This window comes from Hyperolius riggenbachi, chromosome 5 (genome assembly GCF_040937935.1).
Source record: "Hyperolius riggenbachi isolate aHypRig1 chromosome 5, aHypRig1.pri, whole genome shotgun sequence".
In the NCBI taxonomy this organism is placed as follows: Eukaryota; Metazoa; Chordata; class Amphibia; order Anura; family Hyperoliidae; genus Hyperolius; species Hyperolius riggenbachi.
Genome location: NC_090650.1, coordinates 387,294,771 through 387,311,471, shown reverse-complemented (window position 1 = coordinate 387,311,471; position 16,701 = coordinate 387,294,771). Strand labels below are relative to the sequence as shown.

General features: G+C 46.6%; 1 protein-coding gene across 1 annotated transcript; it reads left to right on the top strand.

Moving 5' to 3' along the window:
* Positions 1-292: 292 nt before the first annotated feature.
* Positions 293-11,384, top strand: LOC137517835 (uncharacterized). Its single transcript, XM_068234890.1, has 2 exons — positions 293-468; positions 10,743-11,384. The coding sequence occupies exons 1-2, from the start codon at positions 428-430 to the stop codon at positions 11,314-11,316; spliced, it is 615 nt and encodes a 204-aa protein (XP_068090991.1). The 5' UTR covers positions 293-427; the 3' UTR covers positions 11,317-11,384.
* Positions 11,385-16,701: the final 5,317 nt, after the last annotated feature.

Genomic DNA, 16,701 nt, shown 5'->3' with positions numbered 1-16,701 from the left:
AGATGCTCCAGAGGGAGATTCTCCTGAAGAGTGACAAGCATGGAAGCGGCCATGAATACAGACAACACATCCAGGAATTGGCACCGGCAACGTCTCTTACCCATCTTATTTACTTTCATATTGATCGTTATGCTGACTTTCCTGATTGCTACTCTCCGGGATAGTCTAGCCCTCACACTCCAGCAGCAGCCTCAGCAAATGGCAGTTATTGACCGTTTCCCAATGGATTTTATAACAATGAAAGAGTCGCAAGAAGTCAGCGAAGAGCCGCTTGGCCAGGCGCTGATGCCCTACCTTAGCACAACTTTGCATCAATTACTGATCGCTTTACTGGAAGATTTAATTTTATTGATCACTGGCCAAGAGAGAGAGGCCCAAGAAGGCCCAAGAAGTCTGGCTGTAATGCGCTGTTGTTGACTTTGTGGTGATGGCCGATCGGGAACTTCAGGTGCAACGCGTTGTGACAGGGTAAGTGTGCTAGACCTCATAGACTTTCATTGCTGTTGCATTATCCTGCTTGCCGAAAGGGTAATACAGCCTAATGAAATCGGCGTGGTGTAAAAGGTGCCATAAAGCTGTGTTGAAGCACCTGAAGTGAGAGAAGTGACAGTAATAAGGAGGCTGACATTTGTATTCCCTGTTAAAGGAATACAGAGGCGAAAAGCCTGGGGGACTGCCATGAACACATGGAGCATGGACAGAGCGGCAGCACTGAGCAACTGCACATGTGCAGCTCAACTAGATCCAGTTCAAAGGTCATTGACTTACTCTAGTCGTGGTCTATACCAGACCAATTTAATGCTCGGCATACACGGCCGCTGGCTCGATGCCGGCGCGTCCCCGCTCGTATGCGCAGGCGCGTGGATCGATTCCCGCTCGTCCCCGTGGGCATTCCTTATCAGCTCTTCATTTCTGTTACATTTTCCGCCGCGAGGATCGAGTGCAGAATCGATCTGCCGCGGTGATCGTACAGGTTGGATCTTATCAATCGAGCCATCAGCAGCTCGATTGATAAGAACTATCTAGCCGTGTATACCCAGCATAAAAGATGACGGAGCCTCCCAGAAGAAAACTGAAACTGCAGTAAGTATATGCTAAATTGCCGACACCTATGGATAAACTCTGCTTCCCCCAGGAATTTCGTCTCGGTATTATTTTAAACAATGCAAATTGCCTGACTGTCCTGCTGATCCTCTACCTCTAAAGGTCCATACCCATGACCCGATTTTTTGATGATTTTTTGCGACAATCTTTTTGTGCTACCGGGTAACATAATTTAACCCCAAAATTTGCTAAGCAATGTTAAAAGATGTCTGACTACCCATGATAATTGTTCAAACTGAAGAACCATCATGACAGATCACTGAACAAGCAATCGTTCAGATCCCCATTGTTGTCTGTTCAAATTATTGCATTTTTTTAAACACTCGTTTGTGCCTATTGTTAATTTTTGTGTTAGGCGATAGCGGAATATGACTCAGGGAACGCTCGTTTGTCACATCACTTTCGCTGCAGATGCCTAAATCCTGATACAGTTCCTTGTGGGTTTGTAGCTTTATACTTTGGATGTTTCTGACTGTCTAAGGGCCCTTTCACAAGGGCAGCTGACAAGCGATGAGTTCACTTCCTGTCAGCTGCTCTTCTGCACCGGCCAGGCACTTGTTAGTGTTCAGTACCGGCGCTGTACAGGCGGCCAGGGCCGGTTTAAGCAAAAATGGGGCCCCAGGGCAAAATAAACCTGGGGGGCCCCCCAACATATACCCCGGAACAAAAATCGGCATTAGGGGACCTTTTTTGCAGCTGGTATAGTCAGGGTGTGAAGTCCCAATCGGTCGGAGCTCCACATTCTGGCTATCCCAGCCTGCATGGGGGACAAGGGGTTAAAAAGTTTCAGGAGGGGGGACCCCACATAATTTTTTTTTTAAATTCCCACATAAAAAAAATTGAGAAAATAGAAAAAATGCGAGGGATCTTCATACAGCCATATTGCAGCTGTATAGCGATCCCTGGCCAAAGCGCTGCGGCTGCGTATGGACCCCCTGGAAATCCCGTCAGGAAATTTATTGCGCTTTCGTTTGATGCATGTAAAATTACACTACCGTTAGGTTTGCTACTAAAAGTGACATTTACCGCATTTAAAACTATACTTTTTTCCTTCGTAACTTTAAAATCGATTTTCTCAAAAACTATAAGGTCTTTTTGAAAAAAAATGTTTTCCTCTTATTCCCAATGATCTCCTTAACATATCCTGCAAATTTGGGGTTTATAGCATTTAAGGTGGATTTGCTATTAACCATTAAAGTCGGCAGGTTTTTAAATGTGTTTTGTTTTTTTCCTTTGAAACGTTAAAATCGATTTTCTCAAAAACTATGAGGCCGATTTGAATTTTTTTTCCTCTTGTAGCCACTGGGGGCCCCTACAAGCTCTGGGGCCCTGGGGCAGCTGCCTCCTTTGCCTTAATGGTAGCGCCGGCCCTGCAGGCGGCCTCCCTATGGAGTGAGATCTGAGAGCAGATGCAGCCATGCTCAGACTTGATATGTAGCATTCCTCTGCCGCCCAGTGGCACCACCACATGTCAATGCTTAACGCGCGTGGTGTTACGACGACTGCTGCAATTTGGCAGCATGTAAATTGCACACGAATTGCACTGGCGGGCAGCAGATGGGAGACTGAACTGTATGAAGAAGAAGTCCGCACACAGACTTGTAGGAACAATCAGTGATTAGTTTACTATTCTATCACATACATGTGCAATACGTGTCTAGCCTGCAAGGCCAACGATCATTTCGGGGCCAATTAAGGTCCTCTTTGTCAAGGCAAATAGCAGAAAGACACGTATTGCACATGTATGTAATGGAACAATAAACTAATAACTGATTGTTCCTACAAGTCTGTGTGCGGACTTCTTCTTCATACTGCTCTATTGGATTGCCTGGAAGCAGGGGCGTAGCAATCGCCATAGCAACCATAGCCATTGCTATGGGGCCCACTTGAGCCCTACGTCACAGGGGGCCCGCAGCAGGATGCCCCGCTAGGACCTGGAGGGGTCGCAGCATGAGGGGAGAGCTTGGTGGCACGTCGGTGGGGAGAGGGGATGGGCCCCCCCCCCTACCTCACCTAGGGCTCTCCCCTCTGCGCTACCCTCCAGCATTAAATAGTCCATAAGCAGGCAGCAGGCAGCGGCAGATACATACCTTCCGTGCGCTCCAGCGCGGACGTTTCTCCCTCTAGTGTCTGATGCTACTTCCTGTTTATACAGGAAGTAGCGTCTGAAGCTAGAGAGAGGAACATCCGTGGAGCGCACGGAAGGTATGTATCTGCCTCTGCCCGCCGCCTGCATACGCACTATTTAATGCTGGAGGGGAGCGCAGAGCCCGAGGTGCCACCAAGCTCTCCCCTCATGCTGCGACCCCTCCAGCCCCAAAAAATGGCCCTGAGCGGGCCCAGGGGGAGGGGGGGGCATGCTGGCTGTCAAGGTAAGAGGGGCGCCTGTCACTACCTAACTGGGGGTCCCTGTCACTCACTACCTCACCTGGGGGTCCCTGTCACTCACTACCTAAACTGGGGGCTCCTGTCACTACATACACTGGGGGGTCCCTGTCACTACCTGAACTGAGGGGACCCTGTCACTACCTGAACTGGGGGGCACCTGTCACTACTCACACTTGGGGGCTCCTGCCACTGCCTGAACTGGGGGGCTCCTGTCACTGTCTGAACTGGGGGGCTCCTGCCACTACCTGAACTGGGGGACCCCTGGCACTACCTTAACTAGGGGGCACCTGTCACTACCTAAACTATCCAGGCCAGCCAGCCCAGCATCACCACCAGCCAACCAGCCCAGAATAACTGTCAAAAAGGCCACAGCATTACCACCAGTCAGGCCTGCATTTACTTCAACCAGCCAAGCACAGCCCAGCATCACCGCCAGCCAGCCTGGCCACAGCATCACCGCCAGCCAACCCAGCCACAGCATCACCGCCAATCCAGCCACAGCATCGGCCACAGCATCACCGCCAGCCAACCCGGCCACAGCATCACCACCAGCCAGGTCACAGCATCACTGCCAGGCCTTTCAGCCCACACATCATCCCCAATCCAGCCAAAAACAGTATTGCCAGGCACAGCAGCCAGTACAGGAGAATTCAGAAGCCAGGTGAGAGGTGTCTACCATATTAAGAGGGCATTCTGCCTATTTATGTGAAATGCTGTCTAGTTATGTGCCTCATGACTGCTGAATTTGTTTTGTTGGGGGCCTCATGATTGCTGAATTTGTCTTGTTGGGGGCCTCATGATTTGTTGGGGGCCTCATGATTGCTGAATTTGTCTTGTTGGGGGCCTCACGATTGCTGAATTTGTCATGTTGGGGGCCTCATGATTGCTTAATTTGTCTTAATAGAGGCCTCATGATTGCTGAATTTGTCTTGTAGGGGGTCACATGATTGCTAACTGCGAGACTATGGAAAAAGCTGAATCATCATCATATGAGACAATAGCATTAAACCTACTTTTTTAGCTTTTTAAAACAGAAAATAAAACTGGGAAGTTCTAAAAAAAAGAATATATTTTTCAGGAGTAGGATGGATGAAATTGTTTATCTTCACAGTTTATTTTCAACTAGGATTTTCCATAATGTTCATGTATGAGTTAAAACGTTTGTACAGTATTTAGTTTAAATTGCTGTTGCCACTGTGATTTCTAGTTACGCCCCTGACTATTACCTAAACTGGGGACACCTATAGACCTGGCTACTTATACTGTACTTAGAAGGGTGTGGGAATGTTGGGGTGGAGGGTCCTGGAGGAATGTTTGGGTGGGAGGTCCGAGGTCCGTGGGGTTGGAAGGTCATGGGAGGGAGGCCATAAAGTTTTTTTGCTATGGGCCCAGTCATTTCTAGCTACGCCCCTGCCTGGAAGTCCAGCACCCACACGCACTGGAGTGCGGTCCTTTCTCTACGGGAGACTGAACTGCTCGCACAGTTCAGATGTCCGTCTGAAAGGGTCCAAACTGAATTAGCTGCATGCTTGTTTCAGGTGTGTGATCCAAATGCTTCTGCAGCCAAAGAGATCAGGAGGACTACCCAGCAACTGGCATAGTCTAAAAGTAAATACATTATTATTATTGTTTTATAAAGTACCAACATATTCTGTGGCACTTTAAAAAGTAGCAAACAAACTTGGGGTGCATAATGATACAGACAATGGTGTACAGCAAATATAGACACTGGTACAAAATGCAGAATTAGTAATTACAGTGACAAATGTAACATGATGAATAAATTGTATAACAAGCTGCAAGACACAAAATGAATAACATAATTCCAAGACACAACAGGGTGAGAGGGCCCTGCCCTTGTGAGCTTACAATCTAAAGATTACAAATAACAAAATATTACAAGATAAATATGCCTCTCACTTCAGGTGTCTTTTAAGGGTTGGCATAAATACCCTGGATTGGTCCATACAACAGTGTATTGTGATGTCAGCAGGATGATGATGTTATAATGGCTGGCTGCACTATATAACACAGACCCTTCACTCTCAGCAGTCAGTTAGTGATTGCTACTGGTGACAGTGCATTGCTTTCTTTTCTGCTCTTACTAGAGAGATATTGATTGCGTTCCGTGCTTTGTTGAGACATCTATCTGCAGATCTCTCATCTAGAGGGATCTGCAGAACTTCGGTTCTACTTGTAGAACCTGCAGAATTTACTTCTGCTCTACTTCTGTTTGTCGGGTTCTGTGGAGCCGCCTCTACAGAACCTTTTCTTCTATTGCTGGACTGTACAGAGGTAAGGCTTCTCATGATTTGTTTTGTGTACAGTGTATTCTGGGTGATATAGGAGCAGCCAGGGCTGGATGGTCTCTGCCCATTGCTACACTGTGATGAAGATGTCGGCTTCTTCCTATAGATGTTTACTGGAGGGATTCATAATCAGCGATAATCGTAATCTGCTAATTATGATTACACAAAATTGAGTGTACAATTTTGTAATTACGACCATACTAAATTATGATTTGGAGATTAATTGATTTTGTGTAATCTATTTGTAATTTTGTCAAATGATGCATAATTTTGTGCCGACAATAGCGGTTAATAAGATAAGCCCCCATACATGCTATCATCACTAAAAAGGCTACATATGTTAGCGGACCAGTGAGGGCTCGTTCACGCCTGGGGCGGTTTTGCCCTTTTTTCAAGCGCCGGTGATTTTAAAAATCGCCCTAAAGCGCTTGTGCATTGATTCTCTATGAGAAAGTTCACATCTGAGCGGTTCATTTCCAATCTGCTCAGCAAAGCGCTGCCTGTACCATTTTCTGAGCGTTTTTGCTCAATGGAGGGTATATGGAAATCGCAAAGTGCTTGATAAAGTGCTTTGTATAGCGATTTCCCCAGTGCTTTTAAAGGGAAGGTTCAGGGAGGGGATTAAAAAAATAAAAATAAATTTCCACTTACCTGGGGCTTCCTCCAGCCCGTGGCAGGCAGGAGGTGCCCTCGCCGCCGCTCCGCAGGCTCCCGGTGGTCTCCGGTGCCCGACCCGACCTGGCCAGGCCGGCTGCCAGGTCGGGCTCTTCTGCGCTCCATTTCCTGGCACTTCTGCGTCCCACGCCGGCGCGCTGACGTCATCGGACGTCCGCCGGGCTGTACTGCGCAGGCGCAGTAGTTTTGCGCTTGCGCAGTACAGCACGGCGGCCGTCCGATGACGTCAGCGCGCCGGCGTGGGACGCAGAAGCGCCAGGAAATGGAGCGCAGAAGAGCCTGACCTGGCACCTCCTGCCTGCCACGGGCTGGAGGAAGCCCCAGGTAAGTGGAAATTTTTTTTTATTTTTTTAATCCCCTCCCTGAACCTTCCCTTTAAGAATAAATACATTGTATTTATTCTTTTCCGGGACAAAGAGATCACTTCCTGACTTGCGTCAGGAAGTGAAAAATAAAACAAATCACTCTGCAAAAGCGATTTGAAAAGCGCTTTATACAAAATCACAGCTTGCTGCTAAGCGCCGGGAATTGCTGCTGTCAGCTATTTCGATTTTACACGTGAACAAAGCCTGAAGACAGTGCAGTTTCTAGGCTAAAATGCACCCAGGGCAAGGGTGTAAAAATTGCGCCCCCCCCCCCCCCCCCCGAGCAAGGTATGGGTACCCGCAGTATAGGTTAGCCAGGTCTAGTTGCACTTAGTATAGGTCCCCCCAGTATAGGTAGCCAAGAATAGGTACCCCAGTATAGGTAGCCAGGCATAGGTGAGCCAGTATAGTTGCCCCCGCTATAGGTTAGCCAGGTAGGTGCCTCCAGTATAGGTAGCCAGTATAGTTGCCCCCAGTATAGGTTAGATAGGCAGGCGCCCCCGGTATAAGTTAGATAGGTAGGTGCCCCAGTACAGGTTAGCTAGGTGGGTGCCTCTAATATAGGTAGCCAGAATAGTTGCCCCCAGCATAGGTTAGATAGGTAGGTGCCCCCAGTATAGGTTATTTAGGTAGGTGCCTGCAATATAGGTAGCCAGTATAGTGGCCACCTGTATAGGCTAGCTAGGTAGGTGCCCCCAATACAGGTTAAATAAGTGACCCCAGTATAGGTTAGATAGGTAGCTGCCCCCCAGTATAGGTTAGATTAGGTAGCTGCCCCCCAGTGTAGGTTAGATTAGGTAGCTGCCCCCCAGTGTAGGTTAGATTAGGTAGCTGCCCCCCAGTGTAGGTTAGATAGGTAGCTGCCCCCCAGCGTAGGTTAGATTAGGTAGGTGCCCCCCCCCAGCGTAGGTTAGATTAGGTAGCTGCCCCCCCCAGTATAGATTAGATAGGTAGCTGCCCCCCAGTGTAGGTTAGATAGGTAGCTGCCCCCCAGTGTAGGTTAGATAGGTAGCTGCCCCCCAGTGTAGGTTATATAGGTAGCTGCCCCCCAGTGTAGGTTAGATAGGTAGCTGCCCCCCAGTGAAGGTTAGATAGGTAGCTGCCCCCCAGTGTAGGTTAGATTAGGTAGCTGCCCCCCAGTGTAGGTTAGATTAGGTAGCTGCCCCCCAGTGTAGGTTAGATTAGGTAGCTGCCCCCCAGTGTAGGTTAGATTAGGTAGCTGCCCCCCAGTGTAGGTTAGATTAGGTAGCTGCCCCCCAGTGTAGGTTAGATTAGGTAGGTGCCCCCCAGTATAGGTTAGATTAGGTAGGTGCCCCCCAGTGTATGTTAGATTAGGTAGTTGCCCCCCAGTATAGGTTAGATAGGTAGCTGCCCCCCAATATAGGTTAGATAGATAGCTGCCCCCCAGTATAGGTTAGATTAGGTAGGTGCCCCCCCAGCGTAGGTTAGATTAGGTAGGTGCCCCCAGGATAGGTTAGATAGTTAGCTGTCCCCTATAATGGAGGGGGGAGCCGGAGCCGCGGGGAGGGCAGCCCGACCTCTCCCTCCCTCTCCTCTCCCGGGCGCCCTCCGTGCTCCCCCCTCAGATGCAGAGCGAGCAGCCGGGAAGCGCTGTTTGCAACTCACCTGCCTGGCTCCAAGCGCTGCTCTCTCGCCGCTGGTCTGTCTCTTCTCTCTGCATAGATGCGGATACACGCGGCTTCCGGCTAGTCTTTTACAGCGCTCTGGAGGAATTTTGGCCCACTCATCTTTGCAGAATTGTTGTAATTCAGTTTTATTTGAGGGTTTTCTAGCATGAACCGCCTTTTTAAGGTCATGCCACAACATCTCAATAGGATTCAGGTCAGGACTTTCACTAGGCCACTCCAAAGTCTTCATTTTGTTTTTCTTCAGCCATTCAGAGGTGGATTTGCTGGTGTGTTTTGGGTCATTGTCCTGCTGCAGCACCCAAGATCCCTTCAGCCTTAGTTGAGAAACAGATGGCCTTCAGGATTTTTTGGTTGACAGTAGAATTCATGGTTCCATCTATTACAGCAAGCCTTCCTGGTCCTGAAGCAGCAAAACAACCCCAGACCATCACACTACCACCACCATATTTTACTGTTGGTATGATGTTCTTTTGCTAAAATGCTGTGTTACTTCTACGCCAGATGTAACGGGACACGCACCTTCCAAAAAGTTCAACTTTTGTCTCGTCGGTCCACAAGGTATTTTCCCCAAAGTCTTGGCAATCATTTAGATTTTTTTAGCAAAATTGAGACGAGTCTTAATGTTCTTTTTGCATAAAAGTGGTTTGCGCCTTGGATATCTGCCATGCAGGCCGTTTTTGCCCAGTCTCTTTCTTATGGTGGAGTCGTGAACACTGACCTTAATTGAGGCAAGTGAGGCCTGCAGTTCTTTAGATGTTGTCCAGGGGTTTTTTATGGCCTCTCGGATGAGTTTTCTCTGCGCTTTTGGGGTAATTTTGGTCGGCCGGCCACTCCTGGGAAGGTTCATCACTGTTCCATGTTTTTGCCATTTGTGGATAATGGCTCTCACTGTGGTTCACTGGAGTCCCAAAGCTTTAGAAATGGCTTTATAACCTTTACCAGACTGATAGATTTCAATTACAGTACTTTTGTTCTCATTTGTTCCTGAATTTCTTTGGATCTTGGCATGATGTCTAGCTTTCGAGGTGCTTTTGGTCTACTTCTCTGTGTCAGATAGCTCCAATTTAGTGATTTCTTGATTGAAACAGGTGTGGCAGTAATCAGGCCTGGGGGTGACTACAGAAATTGAACTCAGGTGTGATAAACCACAGTTAAGTTATTTTTTAACAAGGGAGGGGGCAATCACTTTTTCACACAGGGCCATGTAGGTTTGGAGTTTTTTTTCTCACTAAATAATAAAAACCATCATTTAAAACTGCATTTTGTGTTCAATTATGTTATCTTTGACTAATAGTTAACGGTTTTTGATGAGCAGAAACATTTAAGTGTGACAAACATGCAAAAGAATAAGAAATCAGGAAGGGGGCAAATAGTTTTTCACACCACTGTATATGGGGTACATAATATCATAATATCAAATAATTTGCATGATCTTGTTTTGTTGTGAGCTCCTTGTATGTCCTGCCTTGTATGTTACCCATTTATCTATTGTGCAGCGCTGCGTAATATGTGGGCGCTTTATAAATACAATAAATCATAATAATAAAACAGACCATGGTGACCACCAAATATAGACAATGGTACAAAATACAGGATTGGTAATTACAGTGACAAATGTAACATGGTGAATAAAATGTATAACAAATTGCAAAACACAAAATGAATAACAAAATTCCAAGACACAGCAGGGTGAGTGAGCCCTGCCCTTGTGAGCTTACAATCTAGAGATTGTAAACTCACAAGATTACAAAATTACAAGCTAAAGATTACAAAATAAATATTCCCAGTTTTACCCTGAGGGCCCTTTCACACTGGTGCGTTTTCATTGCATTGTGTTACCCATTTTAACGCAGGGTGACACTAAAGCAATGGAAGTCCTTGGGACATTTCAGATCGGTTGCGGTGCATCACGCGCCTGAAGCATTCAATCTAACAGTGCATTATGGGACAGCAATTCTGGTAAGGCAAGTTGACCGGAATTCATGTAAGGCAATGGTGCTGCATATAATTCAAACTTCTGCGTGGTTGCAGTGCGCATGCACGTGCGCAAATTTATTCTGGCTGTGAGAGGGAAAAATTGCTTGCAATACCTATTTCCACCACGAGAAGTGAGCAGTAGAGAGCCTTACTTATTAGACATTAGAGTGTGAGGTCTGCTGCATAAGAGTGATGCGATTTATTCAATGTACTTTTTAAAACACTGTAAAAAAATTGTCAATTATAATAAAACTTTTCATTTTCTGTTCTTTTAGGTCCAGAATGTTCTATTATTCTGCATATGCTGTACTGACGTGGCTGCTGGTGGCACAGCATACAAAACAACCCACGGATGACACCACCGTGCAGAAGATGCACCAGAGGGAGATCTTCCTGAAAAAGGAAATGAAACACATGGAAGCGGCCATGAATAGAGACAACAACGAATGGGGCAATTGGTACCTGCGAAGTATCTTTTCTACCTTATTTGGTATAATGTTGATTGTTTTGCTGGTTTTCCAGATTAATACTTTCTGGAAATTCCTCACACATGAGGAGCAGCAGCAGCAGGAGCCGGAGCCAGAGCCGGAGCCAGAGCCTCAGCCTCAGCAAAGGGTAATTAATGACCCTTTCCCGATGTACTTTATAGAAGTGCAAGTGCCTGTAAGAAGACAGCGGAGAGCCAGTTGGCCAGGCGCTGATGCCCCACCTTGGCGGAACTTTGCATCAGTTACTGATCGCTTCACCGGAAGACCTAATTATAGACTTCCCCAGCCAAGCGGAAGAGGCCCAAGAATACCTCTAACAAACCGCACCTTCTATTTCCCCCTCCCTCACTTCGAACCCTGAAACAGGAAGACCATTTGGTAGAGGAAGGAACTGCTGATGAACTTTGAAGCAGCAGATGGAACTCTGAAGAAGGGGGTGTGGCATGTGTAAAATAAATGTTTTGTTGTCTGTATTCCATATGACTGTTGTCTTCTCCTTTGTATTCTATTATTTTAATTTGTGTAAGTGCAGGAACCCAGACATGTCTGTTGATTGGCCAAGGCTGGGAAACATAAGTGATCCAGCAAACCTGTATAGATTTGTTAAAAATAATAATAATCTGCTATTAGATTGAAAAAAGTTTGCCTGGGTCATAACAAAACAAAGTGGGGACTCCTAAAAGGCTAGTAAATGACTGCAGTCACATACATTCAGTCACAGAGAAATCCTTTATCTTCATAATTCAGACAGATTTGCATTTAGTAAGGGCGGGCTCAGGTAGCGGGGGTCCACACAAAACAAGAAAATTGGGCGCCAGAGGCACTGTGGAAGGAAGGGCACCACTGTAGGCGCCAATGATGAAAGCAACAATTATCGGCAGTGAAGGAAAATTTATGCACATGAACCCGCAGTTAGTGGCAAATCTGGACGTCCGGGCCCGCAAGTACCAACGATTAGCGGCAATGATGGGTGCCTGGGGCTGCAATAATGCACCAGAGGACACGATTTGCGGCAATCAGGAGAAATGTGGGTGCCTAAGGCTAATCACGGAAATAAAGTGCCATTTGAGTGGCCCAAAGCTACCCGCAACTCAGAGCAACTGTTATTTATTGTTGCAATTTGCATTGCAGGTAACACTGGTGCCCACTGGCTTATTGGTTGCCTCCGGCACCCATATGTCACTTCACTGCTGCTAATCAAGGCTTTGTGGGGAGGGAATTGCCTCAGCTGTGTGCATGGGAGATGGGGGGTTAATTACCTAGAATTCTGTTGGCTTCTATGCGCCCCAAATGTCTTGCATGCGGCCTTTGGGACACGCTGCAAGACTCAATACCGCACACTTCCTCCTTCAAGACGGAAGGAGGAAGTATGCAGTAGTGAGTCCTGCAACGCATCCCATAGGCCGCATGCAACACATTTGGGACTCATAGAAGCCGATGGAATTCTGGGTAATTAACCCCCCTGTCTTGTGCGCGACGAACCACACAAACTGCCATAGACTTTAATGGGCAGGTATAATCTATAGTGGCTGTTTCTGGCCACAAAAGTGATGGAAAAGTTGTTTCAAGGGGCCTAACACCTGGACGGTGGCATGCTGGAGGGGGATTTATGGCAAAAAACCCACATAAAGTTACGTAGTTGACGCACAGTTGTGTTTTAATAGGGCAGAAATCACATTACATTCCTAAATGTGTGGAATAAAGTGCTGCTTTAAAACATCTGGCATGTGTACATGTCGATCAGGTAGTGTTAGGGTTAGGCCCGGTTCTCACGACAGACCGAATGCCATGTTTACGGCACCCCAAACAACCCAAAAAGAGCTGTAGTTTATGAAGTGTGCACATTGATGCGGCAAAAAAATCCCCAGCTCCAGTGGAGCCTGTCCTGGTTCGTTCTTGTTGCAGGAGGCGTTCAGAAATCATGAGCGTGGAATTGCAGCAAGTCTGGCTGGCACAAATTAAGCACCTCACTTGCATGTTGTTTTGCCACTGAATCTTAGTAAGGCGCACCATGGCTGTGTACAAAAGTCTGCAGCAGAGGCCAGAACGATGTCATGGCATACACAATTTACATACATAAATGTTACCTTTTTGAAAAAAAAAAACATTTGTTGCAGCCACAGTGAAAAGAGATGTGGTGACTTGGCTCTGAACATGATGGTACAGGTTTACATATAACAATTTAGTTTATATAGAATTGTTGCGGCCACTGTAGCAGAGGTCAGAATGATGTTGTCATGGCATATTCAAAATGTTAGGTTTTTTTGAAAAAAAAAATGTTTTTTTGCAGCCATGGTGAATAGAGATGCGGTCACTTGGCTTTGCACATGATGGTTCTGGTTTATATACAACATTTCTGTTTATTTAGAAAAAAAGTTTGTTGCAGCTACTGTAGCAGAGGCCAGAATGATGTTGTCATAGCATATACATTATACATACAATTTACATTTTTATGAAAACATTTTCCAGCCATGGTGACAAGAGATGTGGTGTCTTGGCTCCTCACGTGATGGCACATGATGGCACAGGTTTACATACAAAAATTTCGTTTTTGTATTTTGAAAAAAATTAGTTGTTTCAGACACTGCAACAGAGGCCAGAACGATGTTGTCATGGCATATTTATTGTTGGAATTTAACCTCTTGCCAACCGCCTAACACAGGATGGCAGCGGCAGAGAGGCTCTGTTGTTCCTCCGCGATGCATATATGCATCAAGACAAGACAAATAACATTCATATTGCGTTTTTCTCCTGGCGGACTCAAAGCGCCAGAGCTGCAGCCACTAGGACACACTCTATAGGCAGTAGCAGTGTTAGGGAGACTTGCCTAAGGTCTCCTACTAAATAGGTGCTGGCTTACTGAACAGGGAGAGCCAAGATTCGAACCCTGGTCTCCTGTGTCAGTGCTAGAGCCCTTAACCATTACACCATCCAGCCATCATGAGGAACAATATTTGATGGCACTGGCAGGGTGTTTATTTTACTAATTGATTATTTAGGTATTTATATAGCGCTGACATCTTACGCAGTGCTGTACAGAGTATATTCGGCCATTTTTTATTAATAAAAAAAACCCTAAAAATAGCAGTAGCAATCAAATACCACCAAAAGAAATCTATATTTGTGAGAAGAAAATGAGGTAAAATTGAGGTGCTAAATTGTTTGAACGAGCAATAAACTGTTAATGTTGTGAAGTGCCGAATTGTAAAAAATGGCCTGGTCACAAGGGGGGTATAAACCTCTGGGGCTCTAGTGGTGAAGGATTTATGGAGATGTCAGATGGATGAGCGAAAGTTTCCTGAGGCTAATCCTGCTGTGGAAAAGAGCTAGATTTCCAATATCAGAAAGAGACTAAAAAAACAGACTGACCAAAGCATAATCCAAATTGTGTATGCTTTTCTACCCCAGGGGGGTGCTCTCATAATGAAGAGTACCATTGCTGATGGTAATCCGAGGTTGCCATTTCATCCTAGGAGATCGAGGCGTGGACATTCGCATGGACAATATGGGGTTCATTCAAATGCAAGGCACAAGCATTTTTTATGTTAGGAGAAAAAGGTACTGATCCTTTTGCACTTTCCTCGGATTGGTCTGAGCAGCAGGGAAGGAGAAAAAGATCACTGGTTTCAGAAAGAAACAAATTTCATGACACAATATTGGTGAAAGGCATGGAGGATCAGGTGTGCTGGAAATGTGACATCAACAGAAGCTTAAATCTGCTCTTGAACGTCACACTCCCAGAGCAAATGTGTTGCTCTAAAGTAAGGTTAAAAGGTACATTTCACTACAATGGGTATATGCAAAGGGTGGAGTGTGTTGCTCGGTATTACCTTGTCTTGGAACTCCGGAATGAAGTTCTTCTAGATTGGAGAGGAACCGTCAGTAAACAACACGTCTCCTCGAGAAGAGAAAACGGGAATGGTACCACAGTTTGGAGTAGACAACATTTGTCTGCCCCTTTAACAACTATACACACGTAAAGGCTGGAAATCAGAAGGGTTTTGGTTCTTGGAACAAGTAGTACTAATCGAGATCCAGCCACATTTTAAGTAGAGATGTAGCGAACGGTTCCCGAACCGTTCGCCGGCGAACCGCTCTGCTACTCTGGGCCTCTTACTACTTCCGGGTCGCAATGACCCGGAGTAGTACGCCTGCGCTGCCCGGCGGAGCGCGTCCTAGATCGCGCTCCTGTTGCTGGGCACTCTCTGCGCATGAGTGTGACATCACTCATGACGTCACGCACATGTGCAGAAAGTGCCCGGCAACGGGAGCGCGATCTAGGACGCGCTCCGCCGGGCAGCGCAGGCGTACTACTCCGGGTCATTGCGACCCGGAAGTAGTAAGAGGCCCAGAAAGGTTTGCCAGGCGAACGGTTTGGGCCATCACTAATTTTAAGGCAACAAAGAGAGTGGGAGAGCGATCCCAAGAATGGGAGAGCCATCACAGGTAATACGAGACAATACCACTCAATCCGTACTCAGCCAATTATCCTCATTCAAGGTGGGTGAGTCAGAAAGGACTCTTAATTGAAAGATTGCAGAGAGTACACTCTTCTCGACCTAAAGTACGCATTTTGCCTCAAGATATACAGGGGGCACAGGTTCAGTCAGGAGAGTTGGGAACATCTTTTGTCATTGAGATGCTAAACAATTTCCCAGAAGAAAGAGTACCAACCGTATTCTTTTGGGGAGGGCCACAAGGCAGCTAGGATTTACCGTGAAGCACTATAGGCACGTGCCTACAGGCAGGGTATGTTTAAAAGGCAGATCTTAGGCCACCATAGTGTGTCCCTTTCACCTCCCTTCCCTTGCTATACAGAGCATGAGCGAATCAGTAGTAAGAAGAAACTCACCGGCTCCAGATATTCCAGCGATGATGTCATTCGACAGTGCATCCATCTCCGTCTCCATAGCTACAGTGGGTCTCTCTACGTGTAACCCCGCGGCTCGTTACAGAGAGTCACATGACTCATCATGTGACTCGCTATTACAAGCCGCCACCTCGCACAGAGGGAGACCTGCTGTAGCTATGGAGACAATGCTGGATGCTGTGACACTCTACCTGGCTAACCTATAGTGGGACACCTATAGCTGGATAACCTACACTGCGGCTAACCTATACTGGAGGCACCTATGCCTGGCTAACCTATACTGGGGCACCTATAGCTGGCACGGCGGGGGAAGGACAAATGAACATCTACTGGGGTGTGGAAATGTGTTAATGGGTGGGGTATAGGGCGCCGGAGCTTATGTGCCTATAGGCTCCTGAGTTGTAAATCCGGCCCTGCTACATGGGTTAGCATGGGACATTAATTTAATGGATCAGGGGACATTTTGGAGTAGAGAGGTAGAATCCTGGGATACATCAGGTAGCAACCCGAGGATTCTCTATAATGGAAGGGTGATGGGACTAAAAAGAGGGAGTTCCAAAATAGTGCCCTTAATCAGGGAGGATGAAGGACCATGGATATATGTTTTTTACATCCCACAGTCCCTAGAGTATAAAGGCCCAAATCGATCTTGCATAATGAGAAGGGAAACAGTTATGGTAAAAGTGTGGGTTCCCAACTCCTAAAGCGCAGGTAGTCACCTTGCCAGTGATGACCCAGGAATCCAAACTACCGCCATGTGGGACACATAAAGTTGTAAAAAGCAGCCCTTTTCGGCTAAATCAACTGAGAGCTACTCCAGTAATTATGGAGGTCCAACTTCAATTGATTGCTTGGCAGCTTAACTTAGAAGATTGG

Excerpts from the sequence above, each read along its gene's own strand:
- LOC137517835 (XM_068234890.1), top strand. The coding sequence starts at position 428 with ATGGCCGATCGGGAACTTCAGGTGCAACGCGTTGTGACAGG. Across the intron at positions 469-10,742 it reads GTGCAACGCGTTGTGACAGG|GTCCAGAATGTTCTATTATT; the intron begins GTAAGTGTGCTA and ends CTGTTCTTTTAG.